This window comes from Zalophus californianus, chromosome X (genome assembly GCF_009762305.2).
Source record: "Zalophus californianus isolate mZalCal1 chromosome X, mZalCal1.pri.v2, whole genome shotgun sequence".
Lineage (NCBI taxonomy): Eukaryota > Metazoa > Chordata > Mammalia > Carnivora > Otariidae > Zalophus > Zalophus californianus.
Genome location: NC_045612.1, coordinates 29,737,552 through 29,762,667, shown reverse-complemented (window position 1 = coordinate 29,762,667; position 25,116 = coordinate 29,737,552). Strand labels below are relative to the sequence as shown.

Sequence of the window (25,116 nt, the reverse complement as noted above, 5' to 3'; positions counted from 1 at the left end):
GGCATTATTTATCCATTTAAAACACAAAGTAAAGTAACAAAATATGAATGTGAATGAACTTTTTCATAACCAATGTACCAAAAAGAAACCCCACTAATATATTTATTACGGCTGTTCAGGTTAAGGATGGAGGGAATCAAGTCAAGTTCTACCCTGGGGAGACATCCGATTTGTAAGAATGACTACATATCAGTGCTGTCTTGTTCTTAAAAATGTTAATTGTCTTCATAAGCAGCATTCCATTTTGAGTTTAAAAAACAGTTTCACGAATTGGTTACCAGATGGATTGGGCAGTCTGACCACCATTGAATTAAAACTTACACTTTGGTTTTCCTGAACAGAACAATGAATTATTGCTAGCAGTATTATAATGGGTATGATGTAAACACCAAATATTTTTCTCCAATATTTCAGTTTATGAATATTTAAATATAGAGGTTTTTAAATTTGCACAATTAAGTAAACATTAATTACAACAGAAATGACTACTTTTACTTCATTCTAATAGTTGAATTGGTCTTCTTTCATACCCAGATCCCAAAAAGACAAACTTCAGATTTCTGTGAGTTTCTTGTTATGTGTATCAAAGACTTTCACATTTAAAACAACAGGCCTGGTAAAACTCTTTGGATGAACTCCGATATAATCTACAGTTCCAACTAGTAATGACTTAAGTATAACACCAGGATTCCTTCCTCATCACAACAAAAGGCAGAAAATCCATTAAAACTGAGTCTAAGGAAGGATCCAAGTTCCGTAGGTTGGAGTGGAATTTTATAAATAAGTACGTGGAAGTCACAGTCCCAGCATGCAGGTCCAATAAATAAATTAGCAAATGAAAAGAAAGCTTAAAGAAAACCACTTATATCATTGCAGGAAAGTCACTACACCTCACTAGGAAACAGCAGGCCAATTAGACCTTGTAGCTAAGGAGGAATAAGAAAGCTGATTCTCCTCCGGCCACTTTCCATGGGGCCTTGGGTTAGGCCACAAGTACCTAAAGAGTGTATTGATGCTTATTTCATGAGCCGTTCTGTTCACATTGGTTCTCTATGGACTCTTCCCCTTCCTTCTTTAGTATTCTTCTCGTTGTAGCTCACGTTCCTCTTGACTGACTCATTTTCTCAGCATCTCTCATTTCCCGGCTTGGATTCCGTCTTTGTACTTCATCTTACCCACATGTCCCACCTCCAGTACTTCGCCAAGTCCTCCTTCTCCCATTCCCTTCTGCTGTGGTTTTTCTCTTCTCACCCAAGATACCATAGTCTCTTACTATTCGGCTAGGTCCCACCCCTGCCAATATTCGGCTAGGTCCCACCCCCGCCAATATTCGGCTAGGTCCCACCCCCGCCAATATTCGGCTAGGTCCCACCCCCGCCAATATTCGCCTAGGTCCCACCCCCGCCAATATTCGCCTAGGTCCCACCCCCGCCAATATTCGCCTAGGTCCCACCCCCGCCAATATTCGCCTAGGTCCCACCCCCGCCAATATTCGCCTAGGTCCCACCTCTTCCAATATTCGCCTAGGTCCCACCCCTGCCAATATTCGGCTAGGTCCCACCCCTTCCAGTAAGCTTTCATTAACTGCCTTAGCTGGCACTGTCACCAGTCAGAACACACTGATTTGGCACTGAGTCAATACTATGTCTTTTTTAAAATCCTGTCTCTATTTGTGTATATCCCATCCCCCAATTCTCCTTAATGAGAAAAAGAGACTATGTGCTTGTTCATGTATCTGTATATTCTTTTAATGCTTTTGGGGGTTTAAACCAGGCAATATGGTAAATATTCAAAAAATTAATGTACTTACAACTAGCAATGTGTCCTGCACATAGAAGGGGCTTATAGTGTAAGGAGAAAACTGACCGGAAAACACGGACTTACAAAACACTGTATTAGGTGCTATGATGAGGATAAGCATAGAGGCAAAGGCCCTAACCCAGTCTCTTTAGGACTGGAGCAAGTCAGGAAAAGCTTCCTGAGCAGAGGTATTACAGGTGGAATCCCAGAGACCAGAGGAAAACGAAGAGCTAGTGGGAATAATGAGAAATAGAGAATTAAGCTGGGCTTTCTATGCTTACAATCTCCTCCATGTTTAGCTGGAGAGTTACTTAAGATGTTAGAGGCAAGAAAAACAGGAAAGGGAGCATTTAAGATGAGTCCTGAAGGTCAAATTGGAATAGAACACTCTGCTTCTCTAGTTAGCCTCGACTGCTTCTTAACATATATAGACCAGACCCAGTAATTTCCCTTCCTTAACAACCTCTCATCAAGCTCCTCAGGTACTGTTATAGAGAAATTCTATAATAGGTATAAAAAAATACAAAGGACTGGGGCACCTGACTGGCTCAGTCAGTGGAGCATGCGACTCTCGATCTTGGGGTTGTGGGTTCAAGCCATGCGTTGGGTGTTGTAATTACTCAAAAATAAATTCTTTTTTTTTTTTAAGATTTTATTTATTTATTTGACAGAGAGAGAAAGCACAAGCAGGGGCGGTGGCAGGCAGAGGGAGAGGGAGAAGCAGGCTTCCTGCCGAGCAGGGAGCCCGACGCGGGACTCAATCCCAGGACCCCCGGGATCATGACCTGAGCCGAAGGCAGACGCTTAACTGACTGAGCCAGCCAGACACTCTTCAAAAATAAATTCTTAAAAAAAAAAATCTGTTAAAACATACAAAGGACTGAACCATGTGGTGCATGGTCTAGTATCATTTATGTAAAAAAGCCAAAATAAATCAAAACACACACAGTTGTTCTTACATACATAAAACACTGCTGGAAAAGATACTCCCCAAACTAATAATGTTTGTGGATTGAGGAACTAGCTGTGGGGAGGAGGGTAGAGGACAGGGTGGAAGTGAAACTTTTCACTACATGCTCTGTAATACTTTTTGGGCTTTGAACCAGATGAATATATATTAAGTACTCAAAAAACTTAAAATATTCACCTCACCCAATAAACCTTTTCTATCTTCCCCACCACCACACTTTTCAGCACGGCATTCAAGCCTCAATCTTACCATTTTAGTAGTCTCATGTCTGTTTATAATCTTCCACATACACCATGATCTAAACACTCTACTTTCCTTACTTTTTTAAGCAAGGTTTGTTTGGAGCAGTCATGTGTGCCTAAAACGGGGGCTTCCAAAAATTTTTGACAAGCCACAGCAAGAAATACATTTTATGTCACAATCCATTGTATGTAAAATAAATTTAGGTAATTGAGGGGCGCCTGGGTGGCTCAGTCGTTAGGCATCTGCCTCCGGCTCGGGTCATGATCCTGGGGTCCTGGGATCAAGCCCCGCATCGGACTCCCTGCTCGGCGGGAATCCTGCTTCTCCCTCTCCCACTCCCCCTGCGCGTGTTCCCTCTCTCACTGTGTCTCTCTCTGTCAAATAAATAAATAAATAAATAAATCTTTAAAAATAAATTTATGTAATTGAAACAAAATCTTCATGAAAGTACACGTATCGTTACTATGTACAATGTTCTCCAATTTTTTTCTATTTTGTCTTTTAAAAAATGCTGCTCATTAGGGTGTCTGGGTGGCTCAGTTGGACTCCCTGCTCAGTGAGGAACCTGATTCTCCCTCTCTCTCTGCACCTCCCCCTGCTTGTGTGCTCTGTCAAATAAATAAAATCTTAAAAAAAAAATTAAAAAATGCTCGTCACACACTACAATTTCATGAACCTACTAGAATATAAGCACCTCAGGGGCAAGGCCTAAGTGATCTTCCCAGGGCATCTGTCCAGCTTTGCACACAGGAAGCAGTAACTGACTCAGCAGCGACTGTTTACTAAGTAAGTACTCTGTACCCTGTAAGGTGCTGGGATAGAAACATGAATAGGAAGGTGTTAAATCAATACTTAAAGTTTGGGATAAGCTCTATTTTATTCCAGATCTTTGAAATGCACTATTAGACATGTATTAAGTATTATTTTCTCTCATTTCACATGCAACTATTTGTATCAAACAGACTGTACATAGTTTTATAAGTCTCTTAAATAAAACTTTTTTTCTATGCAAGCTCCCAATCATTACTGGTAAAATATGGGACCTTAAATCCTTTTTGAAGGTAATCAGATACAAAATAGAAACATTCTAGGGGCGCCTGGGTGGCTCAGATGGTTAAGCGTCTGCCTTCAGCTCAGGTCATGATCCCAGGAGGATTGAGCCCCACATCAGGCTCCTGGCTCAGCGAGGAACCTGCTTCTCCCTCTCCCTCTGCCTCTCTCCCTGCTCATGCTCTCTCTCTCTCTCTGTGTCTCAAATGAATAAATAAAATCTTTAAAAAAAATAAAATAAATAAAATAAAATAGAAACATTCTAGCAAGGTTCTAACCATTATTCCTCTAAATCCCAGCCCCTTACCCGCCAAAATCCATACATGTCACATCAACAAACATGTCTGCAAAAAGAAAAAAAAAAAACATGTTTGTCTGATACAAACAAAACCATACACTCCAAAGAAATGTAAACACGTAGCAAATGAAATGTAAAACTATAGTTCCTGAGATTTGATGCTTTGGGGAATACAGGATTTAAGAAACTGCAAAGGCACAAAAGATTGCATCTGGGACAAGGGAATAGAAACGAGAGGGTGAGCAGTAAGCCTAGAATAAAAAATGAAGAGGATTAAAATAAGAATAAAAAACACAAAGACTACAAACATAATTAAACACGATAAGGGAGGAAATCTAGAAACTCTTCTGACTTAACAACAATAGACACCCAGAAAGATACTAAATTCCCATCAGGGTTCTGAACTCCGGCCACTGGCCTAATGGGTTGGGTCTTATTTTTCAAACCACATGTTTAAAGAAAGGAAGGCACACCACAAAGTTTTCAAGAACTGAGACAGCAATAAAATCTAAATTATCTTTTCACATTTAGTAAAAATGGCTGAAATAAGATACTTGAAATACATCAAAAACTAAGAACTTGCAGAAAGGAAGCCAGACATGAATTTACATCTAGTAAAAAGGTTAGTTTAAGTAAGACTACCAAGGACTAAGAATTTGTAGTTGCACACTTTTTAAATTGCTGGGATAATATTGAGTACTAACTCAATAAAGAGAGAAGCACTACATAATGTGATAGACTAAACTTAAAAAACATCAAGAGTGACAACAATTAAAAATAACCTTACATAGAACACAACTAGCTACTTATCAATATAGAATACAAAAGGGATGCTCAGTTGGTTGAGTGTCTGCCTTCGGCTCAGGTCATGGTCCAGGGGTCCAGGGGTCCTGGGATCAAGCCCCGCACGAAGTCCCTCATGGAGCCCCTCATGGAGCCCCACATTGGGCTCCCTGCTCAGCGGGGAGTCTGCTTCTCCCTCTGCCTCTCCTCCCTGGCTTGTGCTCTCACTTATGCTCTCTCAAATAAATAAATAAAAAATCTTTAAAAAATATATAGAATACAAAAGCTAATCATCTCTGCTAAGAATCTAACTGCTCTTCTGTAACCTCTGACTGCTTAAACAACCAGATTTTACAATGGGTAATAACCTGTACTGAGATGGACACACTATTTGCTTCCAGTCTTACAGTCATCTACTTGATAAATGAAGCATTACTAGAAAAGGCCATTATTAAAGATTTATTTCACAAAAAGCTAACCAAACAAGAGTTCCTATTATTAACAATAAATAAAATTATTTCCATCAGAATTGAAGTATGGACTAGGCTTGCCTTCAAAGAAAATAGCTATACTAAGAATAAATGTTATACTTTCATATATAAACAACCAGCCAGCTCCAGAAAAAAGTAGCTGATTTAAAAACACTACATAGCTACTTATACAAAGGCTGAGAACATGAGGAAAATGATCCCATTATTTAAAATACTCCAAATTCCAACGATTATAAGATGCCACATGTAAAAAACAAGACAGTCTTAAGAAGTAAAGGACACTGTTCCTAGAGAGTTCCTCTCTTTTTCTATTATTTTTTCAATTTGGCTAATGGTGTCTACTGACACATAATTGGAATGTAATCTATTTATCAGCCAGCTGTTCTGGCCCAGTGTGGATTTAGAATTTTAAAACATGTGTGTCTTTAGAGCTGTATAATAAAATATAATCTTAAAATTAAGGTATCTTTTCATTTTTTTTAAGATTTTATTTATTTGAAAGAGAGAGACAACGAGAGAGGGAACACAAACAGGGGGAGTGGGAGAGGGAGAAGCAGGCTTCCCTGCAGGGAGCCCGATGTGGGGCTCGATCCCAGGACCCTGGGACCATGACCTGAGCTAAAGGCAGATGCTTAATGACTAAGCCACCCGGGTGCCCCTAAAGGTATCTTTTTAAAAGACTCATTTATTATCGTCATCATCATCAATGACACCAATAAGTAGCAGACATTGTAATAAGTAGTTTTTGCAGTATTTTGTTTACAGCTCAACAACCCTGCCATATAGGTAATGTTGGTCTTCCCATTTTACAAATGAGGAAAACAAGGCTTAAGAGAAGTAACTTGCCCAAAATTATGAGTGGCAGATCTCTAACCTAAGGCAGGCTGATAACTCAAAAGTCAGTGCGCTTAACCATACTATCTGTAGTCAATCAAAAACATGCAAACAAACAAACAAAATCCCCCCAAAACAAAACAACATTAACCACTGCCTCATACTTAGGATTTCAAGGTTGTCGAGGAAAGATAATTTTAAAAACTCAAGTACAATTCTTATTTAAAATCACTTTTTTGGGGCGCCTGGGTGGCTCAGTTGGTTAAGCGACTGCCTTCAGCTCAGGTCATGATCCTGGAGTCCCAGGATCGAGCCCCACATCGGGCTCCCTGCTCGGCGGGAAGCCTGCTTCTCCCTCTCCCACTCCCCCTGCTTGTGTTCCCTCTCTCGCTGTGTCTCTCTCTCTCAAATAAATAAATAAATACCTTTAAAAAAATTTTTAAAAAAAAAGTGATTTTAGGGGAAAAAGAGAGAGAGGGAGAGGGAGAGAGAGAAACAGTCAAGAATCAGACTCTCAGGATGCCTGGGTGGCTCAGTCGTTAAGCATCTGCCTTCAGCTCAGGTCATGATCCCAGGGTCCTGGGATCGAGCCCCCCATCGTGCTCCCTGCTCCGCGGGGAAGCCGGCTTCTCCCTCTCCCACTCCCCCTGTTTGTGTTCCCTCTCTCACTGTCTGTCAAATAAATAAATAAAATCCTTTTTTAAAAATCACTTTTAAAAGACATTTGTTTCTTGCAAATACACTCAGAACCACATGTTCTTTTCTAGAAATTAAAAACTTAGGGAGGCAGTACATGCAATCCACACTAGGGACTTCCATGCTTAAGATTTAAAACATAACGGTTTTGCATGCACAGAAAAAAGTTCTGCATAGACATATGCCAAAAAAGCACTTACTTCAGAGACAGAAGGTAGGATGGGGGACCGAGGGTTCTGGTGAACTTTTGCTTGGTATACTACATACTTCTATAGTTTCAATTTTAGGAATTAGGAGAGTACTTTTTTTTTTGCCATTTCCCTCCCCTACCCCCTCTTTAGGAGAGTACTTTTCATTTACATTTCAACCAGTCAAAATTAAACAAGCACCTGAAATCCAGATGGTATGAAGTAATTTTACTCCCTTATCTTTTTATCCTTTTTTGAACCTGAACATCTCAAAATAAACTTTCTGAGAACAATCCAAAGGAGCATTTACAAAATTAAGGTCAAAAACAACAAAAGAGCTAGAAACAAATGCTTTTGTATTTATTATAGCTGAAACAGTAAAGTACTGTGAAAAGTGCAGAGAGTAAAAAGTTATAACACTGATGCTAGGCTAAAGAAATGCAACTGAACAACAGCAGGTGATAATTCTGAAGTAGAAGAAAATGAAAAACAAAAAATACAAGCTATGAACTCTTGAAACATAAAAGAATTTAACAGAATCAATTTATCAGGAAAATATTTTTGAACCCAAAAGCTCTAGAAAAATATTCAAGGTAAAGTAAATCGGGTTCATTAACAATCACAATCAATATGCTATAAATATAAAACATATAAAATAACATTATTGAAACTAAAGATGCTGTATACCACCATATCCAAATAAACACCATATACATGAAGGAAAAAAATTACCTTCGAGGACACTTCTTTTCCCTAAAGTGAAACTATTTGCCTCTAATGCCGCACTACAGAGGTATTCCAAGTGCTGTGGTGTATTCCTGAAGCAGCAGAGGAGCGAAAGTGCACTGGACTTAAAACTTGGGCATCTCAGTGTGACTCCGGGCACATTTATTTAACTTCCCTGAAACTCAGTTTCCTCATCATAGAGGAATAATAACTACCACCCTGTCTACTTCACAAAGGGTTTCTATAATGCTTAAAATAAAAAATAAACCTAATTTGTAGAGGACCACCTGCACTATATGAAGAATAGCTATTGGACTACATGATCTCTTAAGGCCTTTCCAACTCTAATTCCATAATTCTACTTTTATTACTGTACAACTCAGGAGCCACATATGTAATATACCAACATAGCCAAGTAAGTGGGCTTCTCCTTAATAGCTTAGTACTACCACTGACACAGTGTTACGACGACTATATTGTATAACATTACTACTACCTGTTGGGCATCGTTGTGAGTGTTTTGCATGCACTGACTCGTTCAATTCTCACAGCAACAGAAACTGGTGATCTTAATTGACTTATTACAAGTGAAAAAGCCACATTGTGACTTATGAAAGAGCTTTACTAGTGATAACATCATCTTATATTTCTGTAACATAGCGATTCAAGTTGTTTTTCACATCTTATTTGACTCTTAGAAGCAACCCCATGAGGTAGAGAGGACAAGTATTCTTTCCCCTGTTTGTTACAGAGGAGGAAACTGAAGCTGAGGGAGGTCTAGTTTCTTGCTCAAGATCAGAAGGGTAATAGCTGCCAAAAGAAAATCCCAAATCTGTCTTCGGACTGCTAATCCAGGGTTTGCCATTACCATACCACCTCTGCAACTAAAATGAATAGATAAAAACTACAAATTCTGATAAATCAAACCAACTTAATTTCTTACAAGGTATTTATCAATATGAAGAACACAAAAAGGGTGCCAGGGTGGCGCAGTCGGTTAAGCATCCAACTCTCCGTTTTGGCTCAGGTCATGATCTCGGGGTCGTGACGACCCCGAGTCGGGCTCCACACTCAGTTACAGTCTGCTTGAGATTCTCTCTCCCTCTGCCCTCCCCCCTGCTCAATAGCATATGCTGTCGCTCTCTAAAATAAATCTTTAAAAAAAAAAACACAAACTATTGGGACTCTGAAGCATTTTTTTTATATGAAACTGCTTATGCTATAATGGAAAATGACTTCTTGAAGTGGCTGTGTCAAAAATACAGTAGAGCAGGGGCCTCTGGGTAACTCAGTTAAGCGTCTGCCTTCGACTCAGGTCAAGATCTCAGGGTGCTGGGATGGAGCCCCACATTGGGCTCCCTGCGCAGCGGGGAGTCTGCTTCTCCCTCTGCCTCTGCTTCCCCCCCAATCCTCGCTCATGCGTGCACTCTCTCTCTAATAAATAAAATCTTTAAAACAATACAGTAGGGCAAAATATCATGGTAGTAAGCAGTCTAAATCAGTAATTGCCCTTAATAGTATATTTAAACTAAACACTTAAAGTATGGACCCATTTGTTAAGCAAAAGAAACAAACTGAACCTCAGACCAAGTCAATGGACTACAATCTGATGCTCATTTTTTGGCTAAGGACTGTCTTGTAGCCCAGAAAATAAAACAAACATAAAGAGCAAGAAAAAGAAATGGCAAAAGGCTACTAATAAAGGAGGAAGGATAAAGTATAGAGAATATTTGTATTTCTTGAAGCCTTTCCTATAGGCGAGTAACACCACTTAGCAAGAAGTACCGTAACAGAATGACATGTCACCAGAAATCATCTTTGGGATCCCGGCTGTAGGATTCCATTACAGGTAAAACCTTGATTATACCAAGATACTCCTCACTGTAAACCCTAATCAGAAGGGTCCAAGATAAACCCAATATATACCAATATGACTGTACTCATAGTTTGTCAGAATGTCAGAGTACGTCAGAATGTGTAGTCTGATTATAAAACATAGTGCATAAATTGATCAAGAAATTTTCACTAAAAGGAAACCAAAAGTCTACATAAGGACTCATTTCAAAGTAAAATCCGTCTACATACTACCTCAATTTATGCTAGCCAAATCTGGTTATCCACATTAATACATACCTGATAGAGTTCTTCTAAATTGTACTTAATCGAAGTACTATTCTGGATAGCTTCCACCGCTTCTTTCAGCTTCTGCCATGTTTCATCTGTGTAGTTCTCTGGTAATTTAGGCTTATCTAGATAATATGTACAATGTTGGTATCAGAATATGTAGCATATAGTAATGGAAGGATCCATTAAAGTACAATAATAGTATTACTGCTTTTTAAGGGTAAATTGTGATTTTTATAATTATTACATCTAAATATTAAAGTAGCTACTGTATTTAGGCTTAGCATAAAGAAAATTTGAAATGCCAGCATCCTGTTTAAGTCATTTTGACTCACCTATTAGAATTAAAGGTGAGGTTTCTTTTTTTCAATTGTATTGCTTCAAAAACTAAAAATTCAAGAATCACAGATAAAAAATAACAATCCTGATCTTATTCCATCACATGTAAAACCTAAGTCAGTCAACGTGAATTTTGCACCTGAGATTTAAAATACTAAATGTCTACTATGCACAAGGTACTTTCCAAACATCTTAATCTCCCTAACAATGCTCTAAGGAAGGTATTATTTATCCCTATCGTGCAACCGAGAAAACTGAGGCTAGAAGACTCATTTAGAAAGGCTTGCCCAAGGTCATCAAAGCTAATCAGTGGCAAAACTGAGAGTCTAATCCAAGTCTGTTTGACCCTCACATTTATGCACCATCTACAAATGGAGAGAAACATCTTTTAATTTAAACTAAATCAATGGGCAGAGTGAAATTTTAAAAAAATTTAAAACATCCAAATGACTCCAGAACCTATGTAGCATTTTCAGAATGGAAAGGACTATCTTAACCCAGGCTTTAAACTTCACTGACCAGCAATGAGTATTTTTTTTAATTAAAACATCCTAATACCTTAATGATATATTTTTAGTTTAAGAGGGAAAGAAAAAAACCCAAACAAAACCTCAGAAACCAGTATGCAAATGAAATTAGGATCATAGCTCATCCCTTTTAAAAATTCTTGGCTATTAAATTGATATACTTTGAGTGGAACAGTGAACACATTAGCCAATTACAATTCACATTTACTTTAGAAAGGTCTACTATTAAATCAGGAAGATTACAACACTCTTAAGAACCTGGGGATGGGAGAGGAGTGACAGGAAAAAAAAAAGAGGTTAAAAATAAACACCATAACCCTCTGCTTTAAACAAAACAGAGCATATTCCTGATTTCCACACTAATGTTGAAAACACAAGCATTGAGAATCTAATTTTCTCAATACTAATATTTAGCCTCAAGGCGCTTATCTGGTAAATATTACTTCAGTTCATTCATTTACTTCTCCATTTAACAAACATCTTAGCATCTATTACCTGCCAGTTTAGGATGCTGAAAAACTAAGTCAGAAAAACAGAAACACAGTCAACAGAAAAAAGTAATTCAGCTCAATTACGTTTTTAAAAAACTGTTGATTTTATATGCATCAATGCATTCATAATACTCTCAATCATGTATCTCAAACATAAAGTGAACAAATTTTCCCAAAAGCTGCAGGTCAGTACTTTAAAACCCATTTTAGTGAAAAAAAAAATAGATGTAGTAATTGTTCCTATCTTTAGACTAGTGGTACACAGAGTTACTACTTCTGTGTATACAGTATTTTTCACTTCCGAACCCTACCTTTGGAAAGAAATGCAGAGATCATATTTTCCTCCAAATACTGCTTCCACAATGAGTTTCAAGAATATAGTATCCAACATTATAAATCTAACTATAAATCATCATTGAGCATGAAAAGATCACCATTGCTACCTGCATTTCTAGGGACTAGAAAATGTGGCCTACTGAAGCATAAAAATAAAAATCCCAGCAGTGCCAAGGCTCACCATGCACCTGAAATAAACCTCTGTAGAATACAAATTTCTCACCTGTATAATCCAGATCAATCATACCGATTGTCAATGTTATAATGAGTAACAGATTAGATATAAACTGAGCCAGACATCAAAATACTGCACAGAAACACTCCGTGTATGCTTCAGCACAAGAATACTAACCACCCCCGGAAAATGAACCCTCCACCCAAAAAAGGACCTCCCTCCACCTCATTGATTATGCATAAAACATTAGGCCACCTCTATACTGTTTAATATATTAACATAAATAGAGCACGTGACCGCTCAAGTGTCAAATCCTTAGTAGGTGATTATGGATTTTGGCCTTGGTTACCTTTAAAGTTCTTGATCACTAACTTCTTAGCAGAGCCAGGCTTGCTGTTAGCAAAGCTAGAAGTGGTGGTAGAAGATTTGGCTAGGCCGTTTGCGTGATGCCCCGAAGCCACAGAAGAAATTAATATACTCTTATTTTTAAGTTGCTGCTGCTGAGAGGTTGCAGCAGTTGGTGAAGATGAGGAGGAAGAGGAGGAGGATTCCTCAGCCATCTTCGCATCAAACCCTACAAACTCCAGGGTGTCTTCAAAACGCAGCTTCTTCTGTATCGGTACGTGGCTGGAAGTAGCCACTGAAACCCCCAGGCAGAAGGACGAGGTTGAAGGGGATGCCGAATCCCTGGGTTGTAAAGGAGGAGTGGAAGAGGAGGAAGAGGTGGAATCAAAGTCTTCTCTCTCGTTACTACTGTTACTGCTGCTACTGCTGCTGCTGTTTAACTTTCTCTTCTTGGCAGAGGTGGGCGGAGTGGTGCTGGTATTACCATCAGTGGCAGATCTGACCTCCTGAGCAGCAGCAGCAGCTGAGGGATTGGGGGAAGAAAAACCTGTTGGAAACATGAAAATAGCGGGGTCAACAGGCAGAGGAGCATCAAAAACCTACGTTTATATGCCTGCGTGCGTGTAGGAGTGAAGGTGGCAATGCTAGAGGGGGAAGGGAAGAAAGAGAGGAGAAACACAGAGGACGAGAAGGAAAGTGAAGGGGGGGGCTACACCGGGGGAATGGGAGGGTTTGGGAAGGCGGATAGGCTGACACCAGGAGTGAGCCGAACGAGGGGGGGAGAGCGAGTGAGGAGGCAGACAGGTAAACGGCAGTGCCGTCCCCCTCCCCTGCTTTTCGGTCTCTCTCCCCCCTTTCTGCAGGAGCGACTCAGTGAGTCTGTGAGGCTGCAGCTCCTCCTCCTTTTCTCCCTCTCTCTGGGAGGGGAGATGCCGTGGTTGGGGGGAGGGGGAAGGGGGAGGGGGAGAGAACCAGGGCTTGTTATTGTCAATAGCACAGGAGGCTAAAGATGGCGCCACTTCCGGTCACGCGGCGGCGAGGGAGGGGCGGTGTCTGTCCTCGGGAGTGGGGGGTGGAGAGAAGCACTGCAGGCGCCCGGGGGGCGGGGGAGCTGGCTCCGGGAGAGGCGGCGGGAAAGCGGCGGCTAAGGAGCCCAAGACGCTCCTGCTCCTTCGCTCGCTCTCGCTGTCCTTCCCCCTCCCTCTCCCGCTCCCCTTCCCTGGCAGCACTGTCCTCCCCCGGCCCGCCGGTAACTCCCACCCCCTCCTTAACGGTCCCGCGGGGAGCTTCGCGCTGCAGCGCCCTTACCGGAAGTGACTGGGCAGACACTTTTCATAGCGCCCAGATCCCGAAGCCCCCAGGTCCGCAGGACTTGAGTTGGGGGGGGAGGGGGGAGGGAGAAAAGGGGGGGGAAAGAGAAGTGGACAGGGAGGAGGGGGCGGGCTTTCGAGACACCTCCCGAGCTCCTGATTGGCGCTTTCTGAACGCGAGGCGGGCCGGGTGGGGGGAAGGTGGCGGGAGAAGCAGCGGGAAGAAGCCTGAAGGGGAGGGAAGGTGGTGACGGTGAGGGGCGGGGTGAGCTAGCTGGGAAAAAAGAGGAGGAGGAGGAGGAAGAGAGGAAGGGAGGGAGTAAAAAGTTAGGGAACCGAGAATGGAAACTTTGAAAGAGATAAAGGAATAAGGAGGGGTTGCAAGGCAGGGGGAGTAACCCGAAATGGAGGAAAACATAATCATGGCATTATGCCTGGTGCTGAGAAGAAATGTCATGATGTTAAAATAGGAAAGGAAAAGAAAAAGATCTTAGATACAAAAAGAAAAGAAAATGAGTCTTTGCTTCGATTGAGCTATAAATTGTTTCTTTTGTGTCAAGGACACCCCTTGACCCAATATGATTAGGGCCTGAGTTTTGATACTTTTCTCAGTACTATGTAGCCGCAAATCTTTTTACCTTCCTAACAGGAGCATTTTCTAAGATGGCTGGCCAGAGTTAAGGGTGCATTCTAAGGCCCAAGAAATAGGAAGGTAACTAACACCTCCCCCCAACACATACACACACACAACACAGTTTCCAGTACCAAGCCCAACCCCGATCTCCTCCGTCATCAATCCAGCAATTTACAGCCTAAACATAGCCACTTTTACTAAATCTCAGTTCATATACTGTTTCAAAGAACACATTTTAGGAGAATGACATTGGCAAAAATCAATGTTTTCTACCAATGTATTCCACAAGCTCAAATTTCAAAATGGATTACTCATAAGAACAAACCTCTAAATTGGTTAAATTAGCAACAATAAACCTTGTAAATTTCCTGCTGGGAGTTTTTATTTAACCCCAGGGCATGGTGGGGGGCAGCACAATGTCAAATAAAACTAGGTCTGCCAACCTGTTGATTCTAACTGCAGAAACATTCAACAAGCTTGTACTGAAAGACTTTATGCCACACAGTATACCAGGTCCCTGCCATTGAGAAAGCCAGTAGGGGAAGACAATTTCAAAAAAACTAATTTCTGTAACAGTTCTATAACAAATGCACAAAGTGCTCTGGAAACAGGTGAATCAAGAGATTTGGAGGAATTTTGGGAATAGTCAGTTTCACAGAGGAATTGTTTATGCTGGGTCCCAAAGTGGGAATTGCCAAAAAGACAAGAGGGAAGAAGGTTAAAGGCATTCTGGGCAGTGGAAATGGGCAAAGCAGGGAGTTGTGAAAGGGCCTGGCCTGTTTATGGAAATATGGAAAGTGCAATGAAGCCAGAAAGTAAGATGTCTGGTTGGAAGTAAGGAAAATGAGGCTCAAAAATGTAACACAATGACCTACTGATTATTTTGAATTGAAGCTACTTAGGAAGCAACTGGTGCAAGGACAGGAAGACCCTCTGCTATCCCCCTGAAAGCAAGAAACAAATCTCCCATACGAAAAATATCCTCCCTGTACTAAGATGTAAAAAAAAAAATCTTTATTACCAGAGACAGAGACTTTAAAGCTGAGAAAGCTGCAGAAACATTTTTCTAATCTACCTCAATCTAAATTCTGCTTAGAATTCCCTACTAATTAAAGCTCCCAAACACCTGTTTTCTTTATCCTGTCAATTCCTCACAAGTTTGTTGTCTCATTGTCTAAAACGTATAAAAACTGCCTGTCTTAATCATTTCTTGGGGTCTCAGTGTCATTATTGGGCCTCTGTGCCGCATAATAAAACTTTGGGTTTTTTCTCCTATTAATCTGTCTCATGTAAATTTAATTCTTAATCCAGATGGAAGACCTTGAAGGGTAGAGGAAGAATTTTTCCTTCCCTCCTCTGGCACACAAAGCCAAAAATCTGGTCTACCCTGTAGCCTAGGGTAGACAGCAAGGAGAGGAGGGAGCAAGCTGGGCTTTTAAAAGCAGGGGAGTAACAGGATGGTGGGTGGTGTAAAAGCACTTTGTATTGTATAGTTTGAGATAGACAAATCAGAACTCTAAGAATAAATCCCTTTTCTAGCTGTTTATACAAGCCCACTTTTTATTTATGTATTTATTTTTAAAATTTTAGGTCTTCAGAGGTCTTTGGTTAAAATGTAAATCCTCCTAGAAAGAGGTACCCCCTTGAGCCACTATCAGCTTGGTGCCGTTTGATGACAATTGGCTGAGAGCAAGGCTCTAATGGAACTTGGGCCCTAGAGCCAGAGAACTGTGATAGAGGCTGAAGAGGGGGGAAGATGGACTCCTATCTTTTTTGAATGTACCGTTTCGTTCTTGCTGCCTAAAATGAGACTGTAAACTCTTAAAGCCAAGGAAGGTATCCTAAAACATTAAACCCTCCTTTATTGTCTCATATTTCGCACGATGCTGAAAAACTGTAAATGCAGTGTAAATACTTATTGAATATCTCATTGAATGAGACTAAAATAATGCCATGTCTTTACAGGGGAGGATTAACTGGCTAATTTTCCAGATTTAATGAACAAGGTTGCTCTGATTTGTATAGTTATATTTCTTAGAAGGGTGTATGGATGGGCCAGCTGATAATGGCTCAAATCGATACCTTTTCTAGAAGGATTGGCAATTTAACCAAAGACTTCTCAAGACCAAAAAAGTGGGGCTTGTTCTAATTCATGTAATTATATTTCTTAAAAGACAAAACGATGGAAAACTGCTTTTGCCCTTCAAAGATAAACTTTTATACTAACATAAAGCATAGCTGAGTCTTGTTAATATTCAACTACATTCTAATAATAATAGCTCCTAATCTGACATGATTATCTAAGCCCTTCAGTCTTCCAAGTTACATGTTGGCTGTAAAAGCACAGATCCTTGGCTCTTGAGCGCTAGCTCACTTTGAATGACCTGGTAGTCTAACTTACTATTTAAGTTTTCCATGAAATATCTTTAAATGAGTTTTGTGGGAAAACCATTTTCCTTTTTTATCTTGGTCACTAATAGTAATCTTCCTTTTGATATCCTAACAGCCTTATTTTGGTCAATCCTCACATATTTAGCACATCTTAATAGAGATATGTAATTTTAATAATGATTTTTAAATTTAACATTTAGATTTTGTGGCACAAACCAACTTAGATATTACTATGTGATGTGCAAGGGCCAGAACTTTGTGCCTTCTTGGACCCTTGGACCACTTTAAAAAGAAAAAGCTTCCATGTTTCTTTGTAAAACATATTTTAAATCAAGAATCAAGAATCAAATAATTGGGCTAATTAAAACATAAGCATATATATTCTATACACCTAAACATTTGCCAACCAACGTTAAACAAATTCTCAACATTAAAATACATTTCTCAAGGTTGAACTCACTGAAACCACAATAATCAAGACATGCAATGTAGGACACCATACAATTATGGCCATTATCAGACTAAACCAGATTGGGCACTTAACACATACTCCATATATAGAATCTTTCATCTTGTGAGTTCAACTCATACCTCAGAAACATTAATTAAACTTTACAGTGCTGCCAGATGAAGTATAGTTATTACTGGTATTCTTTCAATCAAGCAAATAAAATAAATCTGTAGCTATTTATAAAGGTAAATATACACATAAAGGAAGAAATACAAAGACACTAGTTTTTCTAATGTCCATTCCCCTATTTTAGCAGTCATGTCTCTAACAAAGAGTATGAACCTGTTTCCTTTTTTTGATCACAGAGATTCCCCAAAGTGCTTGATTCTGAGTCTTCTCCAGACATCTCAGAGCGGATAGACACTCATGAAATCCTTGTTATCCACGGGTGGGATTTTCCTTAAAAATAGGAGACACTGCTTGCTTAAGAGAACTCGTGGGTAAATGGTGGTCCATGTTCCCTATCTGCCTTTCTGAAAGACCATCTTTGAAGCAGGGAAATACAGAAAAGGCAAACCAAGCTGCGGTGAGGTAGCCAACATTACATCATAATAAGGGCTTTGTGATGCTATCGACAGCACGGGGCAGCTAGGGGACGACTGAGGAGGTCAAAGCTTAAGCAAAGATGATCCAGCTACACAATGTGAATTCACCCTTTGCCCATCCTAGAGTTTAAAGCAAGGAACTTGATAACAAATGCTAAACCCGTGGTGCTCAGTACAATGTAAATAAAGAACACAGACCTCATATTTTTAACAAAATCATTTATCTTCTACATAAAATATCAACTGAAGACTTACAGACTTGGGTACATCAAACATTTGAAGACTTAGCCCCTTAGCTCAGAGATTTTACCTACAGTCATAACCTGTGAACCATCTGGAAAGCAGATTTTAGGACTAACAGTTAGGGCCAGGCCGTTTTCCCTGGGGGTTTGGGGTGGAGGACTAGATCAGCCACAGATTACTTCCTTTGGTGCTGCCAAGCACTTGCTTATTGTGGAATTGCTGGGCCTATTTTTAACCTTCCCTTCACTTTATCAATGACTCTCACAGTCCCTCCCACCGTGCTTTAAGATTTGATCTTCCCAAGGCATTTGGCTTTTCTTTTTCTCAAGAGCAAGGCCGTTTTAGGCTTAAATCAGTGGCTCCCAACTCCAAATAAACAACAGAATTGCCTGGGGACTTTAAAAAGAAAAACAAAAAACCACCTTTGCCCAGGTTTTGAAACTAGTCCAACCGAATTAGAATCTCTGTGAGTAGGGCCTCAATTATCATTATTTCTAAGAAGCTTTCAGGGTGAACTACATACCTCCAAGATTGAGACCCCAGCTGTAGGTGAACTAAGTACCGTCATGATTTGAATGAGGCTGATAAGCCCTTGTACTCTTTAATGCCTGAAATTTCACAATTATTTATTCATTCCTTTTGATAAAAATAGTCTCCTTCTCTAGGACTCCTTTTTTCAAATGCAAATTAGCCAGGGAGACTCAGTCCTGACCCTTTAAGGTGAATGCTCCTTGAACAAAGGATAATACAAGAGTCCTAAGTGCCTGGGGGTAAAGAGAACTACGACTAGGCATTGCAATGGGGGTGAGGGGTGGGTAAAGCTACCATCAAGGAAGGAAAGATTTCTGAGAGTACATTTTGCTGATCTCACAGTATTGCCTGGGGCCAATCCTGCTTTGTGATGACTGCATATTTAAGATCTAGTCAAGTTTATCTCAGCTGCCAAAAGCTTATTCAAAGAAATTTAAATATTTTTTATAAGCAAAACAAAGACCAGACATTGGGAATGTAGATTTGGGGCTATGTATAAATGCCCAACTCTGAATTATTCACCATATGGATGTTTCTATTGCCAAGTGATCTGTTTTTCCTGATTCCATTAAATGTCCTTTATTCCCACCAATAGCATTATTTTTCTTGCCAATTCATTTGGTCATTCAACAAAAATGTATTGAGCAACTACTCTGGGCAAGGCATGGTGCTAGATGTCATAAGGGAATACAGAACTAATACAAAATTCCATTTGTGGTTGATTTTACGGTTTTTCAAAGCACTTTCACACACAATCTTATTTTATCCTCATAACCACACTATGAGATAGGTCAGGTGCCATCCCCATTTCACAGATGAGAAACAGGCTCAGGGAAGGAGGTTAAAATGACTTGCCAAAGACACGAAGCACACAGACTTAAACCAAACCCACTTTTTCTCAAAACCCAAATATGGTACTTCCCCAAATTTCCAGTTTAGTAAGGAGACATGCCATAAAATTGTCTCAAGTAATAGACAAGTTAGGAAAAGACGTTCAGAGCCCCACTCACCAGGAGGAAAAAAAGAAAAGAGGGATAAAAAAAATTACTCCTTTATTGAGATGAGCCAAATCATAGTGCCCAATAGGAGACCAAGCCTGGATTCAGTTCAGGCAGGACCCAGCGGCAAGCAATGCACATTCAAGGAGACAGTAGCAATTTGGTTCTAGAGATCAGAATCAGCCCATTTAGCTGGATGCTCAGCCAATGGCTGATTTCACCAGAGGTAGAAACCAGCTCCCTCTCCTAGCCAAATCCAGACAAACACTGAACAAGCCTTGCCTGAGGACCTGTTATGATCCAGTCACTGAGTATACAAAGACAACCCTTGCCCTCAAACAGTTCTCAATTGGCCTAGTGGGTGAGGCAGACGATTAGAGGACAGAGTGATAAAAGCTGCTGTAGGAACACAGAGACACCTGCACAGCCTAGGAAGATGGGGTAGGGTCGAGATAAGGTGGGGCTGGGGATTTACAAAATAATAGCTTCCTGAGAAAATAATAGCTTCCCGAGAAAGTAATTCAATTTAAATCTGTGGGGATAAGTGGGAATTAACCGGGCAAGAAGAGTGGGAGGGGCAGGGGGCACAAAGAAGGAAAACAGGGTACAGCTTTAAATCCTGAAGGTGAGAAAGACTAAGACATATTTAGGATCTGCAAGGAAACTAGTTCTCGGGGAATAATTTGTCCTAACCGAAACCCCTAGAGTGTTAAGGAGGGAGATCAAGGCAGCATCCCAGTCCCAAATCTGGTACAGTAATTCTTAGGCCTCTTATTAGCACCAGGCCTTATACCTATCCTGTACTTGCTGCTGGAGTTGTGGCTACTGGTTCAGGAACTGGGGCGGGCGGGGGGGAAGAGTGGGCATGGGGAGAGATAAGCATGGGAAATAAGGTAATGAGAAAGAAATGATAATACAGATGCACACATGACCACAATACTGGACAATGCTACAGGAATTCAGATGAACTAGAGCCAAGTTTGGGAAAGGATGGTCAGGGGAATGAACCCAGCCAGCTGCCTATTGTATAAAAAAAGTTTTATTGGAGGGGTGCCTGGGTGGCATAGTTGGTTTAGCATCTGACTCTTGGTTTCAGCTCAGGTCTGATCTCAGGGTAGTGAGATCAAGCCCCGCATCAGGCTGCACGCTCAGTGCAGTCTGCTTGAGTTCTCTCTCCCTCTCCCTCCGCCCCTTCCCCCTTCACTCTCTCTCACTGAAATAATGAAATCTTTTTTTTCTTTTTTTCTTTGACAGAGACACACAGCAAGAGAGGGAACACAAGCAGAGGGAGTGGGAGAGGGAGAAGCAGGCTTCCCGCCGAGCAGGGAGCCCGATGAGGGGCTTGATCCCAGGACCCTGAGATCATGACCTGGGCCGAAGGCAGATGCTTAACGACTGAGCCACCCAGGCGCCCTGAAATCTTTTTTTTTTTTTAAATAAGAAAGTTTTATTGGAATGCTGCCATACTTATTCATCTACATATTTTTTGTGGCTGATTTTGTGCTAAAACAACAGAGTTCAGTAGTTGGGACAGACCATATGGCCAGCTAAGAGCCTAAAATATTTCCTATCTAGTGCTTTACAGAAAAAAGAAATTGCTGACCTTTGCCCTTGAATATACAAAGTGCTAATAATAGATATATGGAGACTGTATAGTGGTGGCACAAGGGGGAAGTGATTAAAACATGCTAAGGATTATCTGTTCCTAGTCTGCATCACCTTTGATACAGACCTCAAAAAACAGCAAGAGAATATTCTTTGATAGAATGACTAAATAAATTGGGGTATATTCACACAATGAAATACTACATGACACTGAAAAATTAATTACAGCTACATGCATAAATCACAAAAATGTTACATGAAAAAAGCAATAATTATAGGATATATGCAATTGATAACTTTTTGTAAAGCTCAAAAATAAGGAAAACTTAAATGGGTAGAAAATATGGTAAAACCATTAAAATATAGAAGGGAAAAAATAAACACAAAATCCAGGATAGGGGCCTGCTCTGGGGGAAGCAAGGGGGAGAATTTAGGTAGATTCAAAAGCATTGGTAATGTTCTAGTTCTTAGGTTGATGATGGGTTCATGGGTGTTTGTTTTCTTATTATGCTCCATAAATTACATGTCACACATATTCTTCTGTATGTATTAAAATTATATAATAAAATTTTTTATTTTTATTGTTATTATTTTTTTAAGGAGGCTCTACACGGGGCTTGAACTCATGACTGAGATCAAGACCTGAGCTGAGATCAAGAGTCAGACACCTGGGGCGCCTGGGTAGCTCAGTCGTTAGGCATCTGCCTTCAGCTCGGGTCATGATCCCAGGGTCCTGGGATCGAGCCCCGCATCGAGCCCCGCATCGGGCTCCCTGCTCCACGGGAAACCTGCTTCTCCCTCTCCCACTCCCCCTGCTTGTGTTCCCTCTCTCGCTGTGTCTCTCTCTGTCAAATAAATAAAATCTTTAAAAAAAGTCAGACACCTAACCGACTAAGCCACCCAAGTGCCCCATAATAAGTTTTTTTTAAAAGTATAAGGACGAGGGTGCCTGGCTGGCTCAGTTGGTAGAGCATGCGACTCTGTGAGTTGAAGCCCCATGTTGGGCATAGAGATTTCTTTTTTTTTTTAAGTTTTTTTTTTTTAATTTATTTGAGAGCAAGAACAGGAGAGGTGTAGAGGGAGAGAATCTTCCAGCAGACTTCCTGCTGAGCACAGAGCCTGATACCGGGCTCGATCTCACTACCCATGAGATCATGACCTGAGCGGAAACCAAGAGTCAGACGGTTAACTGATTGAGCCACCCAAACGCCCCTGGGCATAGAGGAATCCTTTTTTTTTTTTTTTTAAAGGGAAACAAGGAGCTTTTAAAAATAATAATAATAGTAATAATAATAATAAAGTATAAAGACCAAGTAGTGACTTGTTGAACACTAGAGCATAGTAGTTTGGAGAAAGAATAGCTGGCAGAGATGGCAAATGACAACTAGGACTGATTTTTGGAACATTTAGGCATTTCTCATGGATTCCTTTGGGACCTGGGGGAATCCCCCTCCAACCTGGTGGAAGAATAGACTTTCCACGGTCCACAAGATGGGGACTTAATAGATTTTTTTAAGCGATAGGAATATGTGTATTCACATACAGTATACTATGCTGCCCTTAAAAGTGGGAAGGCAGATTTATGTATACTGACAAGGAAAGGTGTCCGTGATACAATAGTAAGCAAAAGAAAGTCACAGAACAATTCATATAAGTATGATCTATTTTTTTAAAGCAATAATTACGTTGCTAAATGTATAGAAAAAGACTTTAGGGACACCTAGGTGGCTCGGTTGCTTAAGCGTCTGCCTTCAACTCAGGTCATGATCCCGGGCTCCTGGGATCGAGCCCCGGGTCGGGCTCCCTGCTCAGCGGGGAGTCTGTTTCTCCCTCTCCCTCTGCCCCTACACCTGCTTATATTCTCTCTCTCTCTCAAATAAATGGATAAAATCTTTAAAAAAAGAAAAAGATATGTATCAGGTCACCTTTATTTGGGGGGGGGATTTTATTTATTTATTTGAGACAGAAATAGCCAGAGAGAGAGAGAGCGCGCACAAGCGGGGAGGAGAGGGAGAAAGAAGCAGGCTCCCCACAGAGCAGGGAGCCCATTTGCTTTTTAAACGTCATATACTGTGGGGGTCTCTCCATGACAGTACCTGAAATCTCACTCTTTTTAAGGGCTGCAAACTATTTCATAGTAAAGACATACCATGTTTATTTAACCACTCTCTTATTTTTGGATATTTGGTTATTTCCAGTTTTTTTCTAATACAAATATGCAGCATTGAACATCCTGTAATATAAATCTTTATGCATGTGGAAAAGTATTTCTGAGGATATATTTGAAGTAGAATCGAGGGAAATTTTGCTAGATTGCCATCTTACTCTTCAGAAATGTAGTACATACACTCTCACCTTCAGAATGACTGCAGATTGCCCACACCATTAGCAACGCTAAATATTATCAAACTTTCAATTTTTTGCCAAAATAAACGTGAATTCAATCTCACTGTAAAACAACCACAACAAAGCAGAAATGCCCTCTTTACCACTATCCTCTCTCCAGAAATTTATTTCCACCTTGCTATTAATTTTTCATATGAATGGTTTCATTATGCTTGATTTTCTTTCTTCCTTTTTTTGTCTTTTTAATTTAAGTGGGCTCCATCTGGAGCCCAAGGTGGGGAACTAACTCAGGAGCCTGAGATCAAGACCTGAGCTGAGATAAGAGTCCGAGGTTTAACTGACTGAGCCACCCAGGTGCCCAGATTCTTTTTTTTATTAAGTAAGCTCCATGCCCAAAGTAGGACCGGAACTCAACACCCTGAGATCAAGAGTTGCATGCTCTACAGACTGAACCAGCCAGGCGCTCCTTCCTAGATGTATTCTTACCAATTATTTGTATTTAACTCTGTATTTCACTTTTACTAGTTCATTTACGCACTATTACCTTCTGAGATGGCCGCATCATCACTCCCATTCTCTGATTCTGATGACTGTGACATAGTCTGTCTTTGAAAGGCTACTCACAATTTTGGCCGGCTAACCGCACCCTTATCCATCATCCCTTATGGTTACAGCTCTAATATTTAGTTTTCTTCTTTCATATAATGCTAACTTGGGGAGAAAAAGCGCAATTGTTAAGACTAACATCTTGAATTGGAAATCTGCCATGTCCTCCTAAATTACTATGGCTTGTGCCCCCCACTCACCGCCCCCTCCCGGGGGGGGGTTCAAGGCCAACAGACTCCCATCAAGGTGTCCTCCAGCTATTTCGGAGGGTCTCACTGATCTCACTGAGATCCGAACCAGGTCTCTATCTAATATATTGGCCTCTTCATCAGGCTACAGAGCCAAGGTTTTGGGGGTCCCTGCCCCATCGTGGTCACCACCTGGCCGAGAATTTTCTCTGCAGGTAACTATGGCTCTAACATGCTTTTCCGTAACTTCTCCATATCGCCGGTGAGTAAAGGCTCTAACTTCTATAGCAACATATCTCTTTTGAGTTTGCGCTTTTTCTCCCCAGTAACGAAAAGAAGTACAACAAAATAACTTAAAATAGCCAGAGATGAGCCTTGGCTTAGATAGAGTCTCTTGGCTCGAAGGCAGGCCTACAGCCAGTAAGCTCCTAAAGGATAGATACCCTCTCCGCTTTCCACGATCGCGAAGAACCTGTTTAACTCACCATCCCAGGATCAACAGGATTTGTTGTGGTTACTGGTGTTCCATCTATTAGGATCAGAACCCGACAGCTCCGAATAGGAACAATTGACCACCGACGACCGTTAGTCACGCTGGCAACTGGCGGGCTTTCTTCTAGCTAAGTCCTGCCCACCCAACCCGGAATTCTGGTGCAGTTAACGGTTTTCAAGGATGATTGATTGACAGCGGATCTGACCAATCCCTTCAGGGGAAACCCCACTCACCTAACAGGGGCCTGATAGGCGTCAGAAGCAAAAACAGAAAACTCACTTAACAGATTGAGCTACGGA

General features: G+C 40.7%; 1 protein-coding gene across 5 annotated transcripts in view; it reads right to left on the bottom strand.

Moving 5' to 3' along the window:
* The window catches only part of CUL4B (cullin 4B), a 47,367-nt gene extending 23,146 nt beyond the window's left edge, over nucleotides 1-24,221 (bottom strand). For 2 of the 5 annotated variants that reach the window (XM_027608634.1, XM_027608635.1), the window contains exons 1-3: nucleotides 17,545-17,735; nucleotides 12,421-12,963; nucleotides 10,213-10,328 (exon numbers count right to left, since the gene is read on the bottom strand). In XM_027608634.1, coding sequence (XP_027464435.1) covers nucleotides 10,213-10,328; nucleotides 12,421-12,963; nucleotides 17,545-17,608 — 723 coding nt within the window. In that variant the 5' untranslated portion in view covers nucleotides 17,609-17,735. Of the gene's footprint in view, nucleotides 1-10,212; nucleotides 10,329-12,420; nucleotides 12,964-13,724; nucleotides 13,854-17,544; nucleotides 17,736-24,074 lie in introns of those variants that run through there. The other 3 variants (XM_027608638.1, XM_027608639.1, XM_027608637.1) reach the window with 2 other exon arrangements.
* Between the last annotated feature and the right edge of the window lie 895 nt (nucleotides 24,222-25,116).